Source organism: Eurypyga helias, unplaced genomic scaffold, assembly GCF_000690775.1.
Source record: "Eurypyga helias isolate BGI_N326 unplaced genomic scaffold, ASM69077v1 Scaffold49343, whole genome shotgun sequence".
In the NCBI taxonomy this organism is placed as follows: domain Eukaryota; kingdom Metazoa; phylum Chordata; class Aves; order Eurypygiformes; family Eurypygidae; genus Eurypyga; species Eurypyga helias.
In genome coordinates, this window is record NW_010241597.1 from 1 (window position 1) to 11,364 (window position 11,364).

Below are 11,364 nucleotides of genomic sequence, written 5' to 3' on the forward strand. Positions count from 1 at the left end.
TTCTATGATTCTATGATTCTTTTAGCTTATTTAGTCTTCCTCCTTTTAAAAATATTTAGTGTGAATAATATGCATTGCTGTTGCTATGTAGTTCCTGTATCTCTCTAGCTTTAAGTTCTCAGGAAGGTTATGGGGAAGTATGTGGCATGGAAGGTGTATATCTGTATGCCTTAGATAGCACATTACAATCTGCATGTGCTTAAACAGCAGCTGATTCCCCTCTTGGCAAGGGACAAAGACCCAGTGTGCATAGGCAAGTATTAAACATTTTCAGGTTATTTTTGTGTCCTGCACATGCGGAGACTGTGACAAAGATTGATGAAATTGTTCAGAAAAATCCAGAGGGCAGCACCGTGCAATTTTTATTCTTTCTTAGTATTTTATCATGGAGCGTGCTGTATAAACTCCTCCCACCACCTTTAAATGGGTGTCTACACACATGTGCCTGTCTCTCTTCAGTGTACTGTTGTGGTGTAGATGAGTGGGCAGGGATGGCCAGTCCTCCTCATCTTGCAAGTCACGTGCAAGCCTTCAGAGAGACGAGAGCCACTGGACACTGCAGCTCTAGAGAACTGATGGGAGGCAGATGTCCAGAAGTTATTGACAGGGAGAACATGGTAGTGGTTTCCCAGCCTCTTGCTGCTGCTTTGCAGGGAGAAACTGGTATTGAGTGGGATGACAAAATAAAAGCACTAAATTCAGCCTGGGGAGCTGGGTTCTGCACGTCTCCCTGTGTCCAGCTGAATTGCATGGCTGACATGGGATGCCAGAACAACTTCTGAGCAGCCTGTGTTTAGAAAGCTGTAGCCTGTCCCTACTCAAGTGCTTGTGCTGTGGTGACAGCCTGGTTTGTTTACTCCCTTTTTAATGCATTCTGAATGATGCCCACTGTCAACACTATCTGGCTTGAATTTATACTTTGATTGTGTGAGTGAAGATTAATACAGCAGGAAATTAGGATGTTGATGGAGAGTTAGGAAGGGGGCTTGAAGACATTCGATGAACTCTTACAGATGGACAGCTGAAATCTCTATAGCAAGATTATACTTTGTCTGACTCAGTCACATCTAAAAAAACCCACAACAACAAAAAAAATCCTTTTTGCCTCTGTTACAATGCTCTTAGTGCTGTGCATGTGGGAAAACAAAGGCTATCAGAAGATGGAGTAGAGTATAACCACCCCCTTTCTTTTCTATAATGTGTACCTTCCTAGACTATGTTAGCATCTCACTCTGCTTGTTAGGTATGATATGAAAGTGTTGGCTTCAACCCTGCTGAAACACTCTTGTATAGGAAATGGCCTCTTCTTCCACATTGTAAACTGTGGGAATACTCCAGCCTACACATATGCCCTCCCACTTGCATTATGGTACCTAAGCTGATGGCAGGGTGTTTAGTGGAGGACTTTCAACTCTGGAATTTGCTCGCTTTGTTGGTCCAACACCCTCAGTCTGCCGATTTTTGTGGAACATTACTTAAGTCTGAACAAACGCGAGCCTTTTATCAGAAGCGGTTAAATTTTTTGGTATTACAGTGTGTTCATAAGGATTTTCATCTCTGCAATCACTTAATTTTATCAAACAATGCAAATGGTGTAAGCTGCATATTGGTATAGTAACATAAATCTTAACAAACTGTGCTTTGAGACATCACGTGGCAATAGAGGCTTGGCTTATTGTTGAACAGAGGGTGCAAAAGGGAACCCGTTCATCTCTTGCTACTTTCATATTCTGCTATTAGTTTTTTATGTGAATAACATGAACTTTAATAGTCTGTGGTTCTTACTCTGAAGCTTCTGTTGCTATAGGTAGTATTTTATGTGATGTTTGGGTTTGGTTTTCTTCTGTACAATTGCAATGCATGTGTGTACAGGGAATAAGGTTTTAAAGTTGCTGTGTGAAGTTTAGCTGTGCGTTCTTGATGTAGTTGTCATGGAAAATCTATCCTTGTTCTTCTGATTGAAACTGCTATTAACGGTTCAAATGGTAGTGAACTTGTAGTTTAACAGATATTTGCACAAAGTTTCTAACAAGCCTTTAGTAAACTGAATTAAAACGTAAAGCTTTCGGTAGCATCTGTGTTTGAAAAATTGTGAAAATGCAACTTCTTCTAGTGTATTGTTACAATTTTTGATGTGTGGTTTCTTTTTCTGAAGATTCCGTAAAATGAACAAGCGTCTGGTTCCCAGAAGACCCCTGAGTGCCTCCCTGGGCCAGCTAAATGAGGTGGGCCTGCCTTCAGGACCTATCCTCTCGGAGGAAGGGGGAGTGGACTTGCCCAATAGGAAAACTTCTGCTCTGCCAAATGGAATTGTGTCAACAGGCAGCACAGTGACGCAACTTATTTCTCGAGGGACTGACTCCGGCTACGAAACTGCTCTGAAGCCAGGAAAGATGGACCATCTGAGTAGCAGTGCCCCTGGATCCCCTCCTGACTTGTACGGGTCTTCCTAAGTGGTATTCCAAGTGCTCTCTGTGTGTAAATGTGCAGTAGAAACAAAGTAAACCCATTCTCTAGAAGAGAAACAGAATGAAGTTTTTGGTTTGGGTTAGTTTACTTTGATGGTTGTATGGGTGGGTGGGGTTTTTTTTTAAGTGATTAAAGAGTAGAGTACGAGAGTAGAGCTAAAACTCTAAACTGCTTCACTTCTCTGTTTGCTTTTATTTTTCACACCTGGAGAAGGTGATGTGAGCCTTCAGAAGGTGGCATATAGACAGAGAAGAGTGTTTGCTAGTACAGGGTGCTATATCAGGCCTTAACGAGCAGTGCCATCTTTTTACTTTTTAGGCTGGAGCCTGTCCCCAAGAGCTCTATTTCTGCCTTACCAGTGAACCCTCATCCTGTGCCTGCTCGGGCACCAACAGATCTGCCTTCAGTGTCTGTCACCAAGCAGCTGCAAATAGTACCACGAGGGTCTCAGTTGTATAATACCCAGCAAGCAGATATGTTTTATCAAGATCCCAGAGGAGCTGCCCCACCGTTTGAGCCATCACCCTACCAACAAGGTAAGTTAGAGACTGAGCACTCTCTCTCATCTTCATACTGATTTTATTCTTTATTCCTACTCTGATGTTTACTGAAGCTCACAAGTTGAAGTTTTGTTGCACAGCATGTGGACTATAATTTGGTGATGGCCTAATAAAATGGAAGCTGGCAGGCTTTTTCTATCTTTACTGAGGGTTTCAATGGAAGTGAAAACAGAGGTTTCCATCCAGTGTAGCAAATCCTTCTTTCCTCTGTTCTTCCCAGCTGGGCTAGATCAGGGATGTAATATGATAGACCTTAATTCAATTTGACTTGGGGAAAATGGAAATAAAGCTTAACCAGCAGAAGGGTTTATGCTTGAGGGGTGAAAATATTTACTTCCTTAATGAAAAGTGCGTGAGTGTTTCAGAAACATATGCATGTGATGGGTAGAGACAAGTGAAATTAGAGAAGGGCTGGGCATTAAGAAAACATAAAAAAGGAAATAAGAGGAAAAATTCTAAGTATAAAGAGACCAAGTGGAGAAAGGTAATGCTGATGCAGACTGAAAAGGAATGGCTGTATGTAAAGAGAGGGATTGATTCTTATGCAACATAAGATTGGAGAGAGAAATTACATAAAGTGAAGTTAATATGAAAGACAAATAAGGAATGAAAGACTGAAAGAAGTGGAAAGAAGAAAATGCCCTGGAAAGGAAGGCTGGAGGGGTTGGGCAGGGATCATTTTTGAGAAGGTTGCAGAGCATTTTGAAGAAACACAAGCTTAAATTTGGTTGTTTTGTGCAATGAAGGTCTGAGTTGTCCACAGAATTTGATGCACACGTTGTTAACAATGTGCACAGATGCATATTTTTAAATTATCCAGAAATCCCAGATAGATTACTAAAATCTTCATGTAACTAGGAGGTGTGATCTTAGAAGTCTTTGGTGATTCACAGTACTGCAGCTTCCTTCTGCTGTTCAAGAGGTAGAACAAATCTTCAGATAAGTTTAGACTCCAAATTTTGTAGCACAGGAAGTGGCTCTGAGATGTTGGGACAAATAAAAAATGTGAAATAATTCATACCGTTCTTATAATACTTGGGGACTGGAATATTTGAAACAACTTGGTTTTGTGGACAGTTGTGATAATCACTTTCTGTATCTTGTTTGTGGTTTTTCCTCTTGCCTTGCTTCAGGAGTTTATTATTCCACCCAGTCCATACCTCGCTTCGTCCGACCCCCTCCATCAGCTCCTGAACCTGGTCCACCTTATTTGGACCATTACCCACCCTACCTTCAGGATCGTGTGGTGAGCCCGCAATACACGCAGACGCAGCAGTATCCTCCGATGGGACAACCCATATACCCGCCGCACTACGACAGCCGGCGCGTATATCCCCCTGTCCAGCCGTATCAACGAGAGGAGATTGTCCGAGGGAGCCCTGTGCCCATTGAAATTCCACAAGCAGCTGTACCTTCCTACGTACCTGAATCCAGAGACAGATACCAGCAAACAGAGGGCTATTGCCCCGTGGCTCCACATCTCAATCAGATCAGACCTTCATGCCACAGGGTATGGTTTTAATATTGTGGTTTTTTAGCTGTTTCTGAAATAGAAGTTAGAAACTACTTGAGAAACTGAGTATTTTTGCAGTAAGGTGCTGATTTTTTGTGAGGAATTAAAAGTTTGAACTTTAAAAGGGGGCATACTTGTCAAAGCTCATCAGATCTGGAAGGCAGTTCAGTTACTGGTCAAATCTGCAGGTGTAATGATGTTAATCTGTAAAGGAGCGGGCTGCCACGTAGTGCTCCATGTAGAAAAATGTTGTAATTTAATTTTGGAAGTCTTATATGGCCCTGACTTTTCCAACAAACATTGGGCTGGAGAGGACTGCACTTTCTAGTGCAGATTAAATGCAGTGTGTGCCTGTGTTCCTGTGTGTGTTCTTGTACTGCCCATCTGTGACTGTTTATCATAAATATGCAAATATACACCCCTTGATAAAGGAACTAAAAATTCTGCTCTTCCAGATTTCCTCTACTTTTAAGATTGTTAACTGTGGAGGGTCTTCCTAGCAGAAGTGTACAAACCTGTTTTGGTAAATCGCCAGCTGGAATTGAGTCCTGCAGGACAGTTGGACTTACGTAGCTGTCATTCACGTTACAGGCTCTGAATCATATTGCTGAGTCCAAGACACATTTTTTTAACATAGCTTAATAGATTTATCAATTTTGAGTTTAACATGTTTGTGCAATGTGTAATTCTATTGCAAAATGACTATTAAATGCAAACCAACTGAGACTAGGTTATGGTCTGTAGAATTCTACCACTTCCCCTCGTGTGACTGAAATGGGTACTTGCCATGCTGCAGTGGAAACTTTGCCAAGTTGGAACACAGAGTAATGTTAAGCTACTTGTGAGTTAAAAGATTAGTAGTTTTAAAGCTAGAAACACTGAGTTAACTGAGGATCTAATCAATTTTAGGCAATATCATTCCCTGCCTTTTGGGTGTCTTGAACTAACACCCTGGCCAGTGTAGGAACATGCACATCCTATATTAAACATGAAAGTTAACAGACAGACTTGAACAAAGTGACCATTACTTATTATTGTAATGATACTGTCTAATCACTGTGTTTAACCTTCTCTTGCAGTATATGGTTGCCATGTTTTGTTAAGATAAACAAAATTTTTGAAATTACTAGTCTTGTGCATTAATGCTTCAGAAGCTCTGTAACGCATTCCTGTCTTCATTTCAGCCTCATCCCAGCCTGGATGAACTTCACCGACGAAGGAAAGAGATCATGGCCCAGCTAGAAGAGAGAAAGGTGATTTCTCCACCTCCTTTTGCACCATCACCAACCTTGCCTCATCCTTTTCATTCAGAGGAGGTAAGCCTATTTTGACAAAAATGTGACTCACTAGCATGTTTAGAGAAGACTTTGGAGCTTGGATGTGCTGATAGGTGAAGACAAGAAGAAAATTAGAACAGTACAGTGCTGGCAAGCCTGTGTGGGTAGATTTTGTGCTCCTGGTGGGAAGCCCTTATAGTGCAGTCTCCAGTTTTCTCAATTGGCTGTTGATTTCTCTGATCTCCTTCCGATTCTAAGCTATCTGCTTTTGGTACAACCAAGAGAGTTCGTTTTGAGCCATTACTAATTGAAGCAGTCAGTCTTCATGGTTACTGGACTTTGCTTCATTTGCTCCTGACACATTTAGAATTAAGTAGCAGCTTGATAAATCTTACTTTGGTTTATTGTCTTACTTTTTTTTAACCAAGGTCAAAATACTGCTTTCATACTGGCCAAGTGACCAGTCAAGACTGGGAGTGTGGCCAGGTGATCAGAATTACACACATTTCAAGCTTGCCATGGCCCAGTTCCAAATGGTGGTGTGTTGAAAAATAATCCTGGTGGTGTTTTTCTTCAAGTTCACTACTTTTGAACGGAGGAGTGGTGGCTGTGAAGCTGCTTCTTCCCTTCACTTACAGAACCAGATTTTTGTTTTTGTACAGTACTTGGATGAAGACCTGAAGGTAGCTGGGAAATACAAAGGAAATGACTACAGCCAATACTCTCCCTGGTCCTGTGACACCATCGGCTCCTACATTGGAACCAAAGATGCAAAACCCAAAGATGTTGTGGCAGCAAGGAGTGTGGAGATGGCGGTATGTAGGGATTAGGGTAGCTCAGAAGAAAAGTTGATGGCTTCTGTGGGCTGGGAGGGACTCTTGCTTTCCAGGATGATAGCAGTGCTTGTATTTAATCTCAAAAGTGGGTTACAGTAAAAAAATGCACTGGCAAGTGTGCAGAGTGCTTTGTTTTTGGTTATCGGCAGTCCTGCATCTGTGTGGCTGTTTTAAAATTCTGGATATAGATGTAGGCTAAGCACTCTGCTCTAAAGCCATGGATAGCAAGAGAGATTTTGCTGTGATTCTTTACACTTACTTGAAATCCCAAACTGAGACTGTCCTGGCAGCTTGTTAATTAAACATGTCCATCTGTCAGAGGGAGATGCTATAACTTAACTTCATGCTATTAATTCCTTCTAACGTGATTGTGACTGCTGTTAACAATGTTACTAGTTTTTAACTTCAAGGTCTATATGATTTGTGAACACTAGAATACCCAAAACTTGCATGAGCCTTCTGAGAGAAGCATAGACATAACGTAATACTAGGCTGATGATTCTTTTGAGGGCAGTTTCTAACTGGGCTTCTTCATCCTTCACTGAATCCATGGGTGTCAGGCTGTGATCTCTTGTGCTGGGGCATTCTTGCTAGGTCAGTTTTGCAAACAGAAGGGGCTGCTAGAGTATTGGGAGTCATGAGTGTAGAAGAAAAGAAATAGGATTCTGAAATACCACCACTATTCTGTTTCTTCCTGACTTCTAAGCATTACTTAGCAGCAAGAAGTGTGCTGGTAGCCTATGCAGGTAGGAAGACATTGAAGTCTTCAAGACAAAGGGCTGTTAGTCTGAGGGACTTTTAGAGATGCATCTATTTTCCTCCTTCACCTCCCATCTGCAAAAGTGTTCTATCATGTTTTGTTTATGTGTTGTCACTGTCATGACCTTTTTTTGGCCACTAAGTGGAGGGGGAAGAAATTTCTTTCCAAAATTTATTCTTCTGTGGACAGAGGATCAGTCACTTAACTAAATCATAGCATTTTTCTGTCCATCTTCTCTTTGCTCACAAGCGAGCTTCCCCGTTTCCCCTCTGCCTCATGGGAATTAAATGCATCTGGTTTCTCTCCACTGAATTGCTCTCCTGTAAGACCTCAAAGGCACAGTGTGAAATGGGAGCAACAAGGAGGCTTTCTCCCAGAAAAGACAGAGCAAGAAAAGACATTTTATCTGCAGCTTTGTTGTTTTTTACATGTCCTTCTGCTCTCTGATCTACACAGTGTGTTTGCCTTGAGTCATAGTGCTGTCACACTTGACCTGGGGAAGCACTGAGATTACTCAAGATCAGCTTATTGCTGTACAAGTGGCAGCGTTCAGGAGCCAACAAACAGCTCTTGTCTTCATCCCTGCTGCCAGGAAACTCTGCAGACAAACTGGAACTCAATTGAGAGGCAATAGGGTTCTGGAGAAGGAGACTCCTTTTTCATTGCTTAACAAAGCGTTCTGCTCCCCCAGAGCTGATTTTCAGATAAGCAAGTAAGATCTCTGCTGCTCTTCAGTTTTTGTCTCCTCACAGGAAAAAAATTCTCAAATTACCTTCACTGCAGACGTCAAGTGAATTTATTCTTCCTTTTTTTATTGTTCATTAAATACTCCTTTTTTCAGGGCTAAGAATAGTATCGTCTGTGTTACGCTTCCTGTGTTTAGCCTCCAACTTGTTTGTGACTGCCATTTTCAGACCTTTATTCCTGCCTTAGCTATGTTCTCTTTGTCTGTTTCCAGCAATCCTTATCCTCACTGAAAGCTTGCAGAGTTCTGCTTCAGTTTTGGATCATACCAGTGTTTTAGCCTTGAGCCAGTCCTCTCTGTGTAGTAGCCTTACCTTGTTCTGTGCTGTACACAGCACTGTGCTACAGTTTGATTTCTTCAACAAAGTCTTAATTAGATTTTGGCAATTCTTACCATGTTATGTTTTCTGGCAGCCAACAGATAGCTTCCCCGTTAAACCAAGTGCTTTGCCCTTCTTTATTAATTGTTTTATTTCTGTTACTGGTTTTATTTATCTCGATGTGATTATTTGGAGGGGGGTGGTGGTGTGTTTTTGTTTTGTGTTGAGGGTGCTTTTTAAAAACACAAGTCAGTGGGTCGTTTCCATGAATAAAAATGTTTAAGTTACTCAGTCTAGCTGACTTCTCCTATAATTGGCCTAACTTCATCTCAGGAAAAGCTTTGTTAAAAATCTTTATGATAATCCGTTGTTTTCTCTTCCAAGTTAAGTCAGATTGACTTACCCTGCTAAATTGCGCTTGTTTTCTGTGCACATCTTTTCCTTTGTGATTGCTTGGCAAAGTTCAAGTAGGGTGAGAACGTTTTTATCTGTTCATTTGCTGATCCATTTGAATCTGAAACTGGGTTAGAAACCAGGATGCTCCAAGCAGTACTGCTGCTTAGTGAGAATTGTGCCTGGAAAGATGTACTAGACATGTCCAGTAAGTGCTGTACTGAATAATTCCCATTTGAGTCATCTGCAGGCTGTTGGATGATATGGTTCTTAACACTGGGCTTCAGAGAAATTTCTTAGGCATAGGTATTCCTCAGATGCCCACTGATCTCCCCTTTGACTTTATTCTGGAGGCTTTTTTTTTTTTTAATCTTCTGTCCCACTAGACTTTGTCTTAATTTCCGTTTGCTGCTGCTCCTTTCTCTTGTATTTATTCACAGTTAATCATGCAACTATTTCAGTGGTGGTCATCTTAAGTTAGACTGTGGAGACCTCACTCTAACAGTGGAGTTAAAACAGTTGAAGGATGAAGAGAGTGGAGAATATAAGAGAGACTACACTGGTACCAGCTCGTTGTGAAAGGAATGTGGTTTTGTTCATTTCTGAATATGTTTTTGACTGCCTTTTCCATATCTTGTCTAGAATGTAGATAGTAAAGCCATGCGTGACCAGCGATTAGACATGCAGCGAAGAGCAGCAGAGACTGGTGATGATGACCTCATTCCATTTGGAGACCGACCAACTGTGTCGAGATTTGGGGCTATTTCTCGTACTTCCAAAGCGATGTACCAGAATTCTGGTCCCATGCAGGCCATGGCTGTTCAGGGAGCTACCACCAAATCAATCATTTCAGGTACGATGTGTTCTCTTGGATTTTGTTGGCTGCTGCTGTTTCGTTTAGTGCTACAGTGTAGTGCAAAGACAGCCCCTGTAAACTTGTTTCTTGTCTCAGAAATATAGATGACATGTTTGTTATGGTGCTAAAAATAACTCTAGGTAGGTCTGCCCTGAGAAGCCTGAGGAAAATGGGTGCCACTGCTTTCTGTTCCGCAGACTGGTTTGGGCACACATAGCGTATGTGTTGGTGATTATGTTTGGAAAGAAGTTTCTTTTTTCTGCTGGTCCCTCTGAGATGAAGCTTCTTTTAAGTCTTTTGTAGTAGAATCCAGAAACTTACTGCTTTCTCAGATATATAACGCAAAACCATCATAACAAAGTACTGTTTTGCGCTCCTACTTCATGGTTAGTTGCTGCTGCAAGCTCAGTGCAGCCATTGCTTTGTGTACTGTTAGGCAAAGCAAATAAAGTAGGAATGCCTTATTTTTTACACGTCTGTTTTCTAATCCCATGTATAGTGTGGCTGTACATCTTAATCCAAAAGATTGTCTCTTTCTTGAGGTGCACTGAATAATCTTAAAGATTATATTCCCCCGAACTTCCTTCTAGATTTTTTTTCCAGGCATTAACTGCTGGAAACAAAACAAAACCTCATGTGCTTAATTGAAGCAGTAACTTTGTAGACTACCACAGGTAGAACTCTGCCTTCCCTGAAAGCTTAATCTTCAAACTGGTATTGTCTAGGTACCTCAAAATTATCAAATAAATTCTGGAGAATTTTGGAAACTTAAGTGATAAAAATAATTGCTTTTACAGTGGCTGTAAGATGGGTTTGGTGTCCCCTGTGTGTCTGAAGGCCTTCACAAACTCATAGACATTGTAAGGCTGCAGGAAATCTTGTTGAATGTGCAGGAAGAGTCATGTGAGACTGGTCACACGTATTTTTCAGCAGAAGGAAACATTCAACTTCCTCACTCTTAGAGGGCTGACCTTCCTGGTTATTCTCTAATTTCTGTCCAGTTCTGTGTGTTGGCTGAACTATTTAAAGGATAGTTTAGTAGTAATGCAACATGGTTTTCCTTCTGTTCACTGGCAGACTACAATCCTTACGGAAGTCACGGTGGCTGGGGAGGCTCTCCATATTCTCCTCATCAAAACATACCTTCTCAGGGACGTTTCAGTGACAGGTAGGATTGTTTTTTTTCTTTTTCTCCTAAATTATCTTTATTTTTTTCTGTCACAGCTAAGTAAAGCTTTATTTGGAAATCTCCTTATTTTTCCTTTTCTCATCTCAAAGGGAGAGACTATCCATGTCAGATGTGACTGGTCATGGAAAACAGTTGCCTTCAGCAGAGCGAGAACAGCAGCTGCGCATGGAGCTGCAGCAAGTAGACCATCAGATTAGCCAACAGACGCAAATGCGAGGACTAGAGGTTGGTACCAACATTTGGAGGAGTGATGAGGGGTGGTATAGAGAGAGATGAAGCTAGTAAAGCTACTTTTCATGTCTTGATGATGTTTCTCTGATTGTAATGATATTCAGTGACAATACTTAGTTCTGTGATACTGGGCATCAGGGCTGTGGTACAAGTGTAAACGTCTCTGCTTAGCAGCAGAGACTTCCCGGCACTTCATATGCAAAGCAACACCATACT

The 11,364-nt window shown here is 41.4% G+C and overlaps 1 protein-coding gene across 1 annotated transcript; it reads left to right on the plus strand.

The window, feature by feature from the left end:
• Positions 1-2,155: 2,155 nt before the first annotated feature.
• LOC104507477 (roquin-1-like) lies at positions 2,156-11,142 on the plus strand (the record flags this gene model as incomplete). Its single annotated transcript, XM_010148781.1, has 8 exons — positions 2,156-2,437; positions 2,788-3,005; positions 4,163-4,539; positions 5,727-5,858; positions 6,482-6,634; positions 9,515-9,725; positions 10,806-10,896; positions 11,007-11,142. Coding segments are annotated over 8 exons (1,600 nt in total), but the record flags the coding sequence as incomplete, so codon positions are not given.
• Between the last annotated feature and the right edge of the window lie 222 nt (positions 11,143-11,364).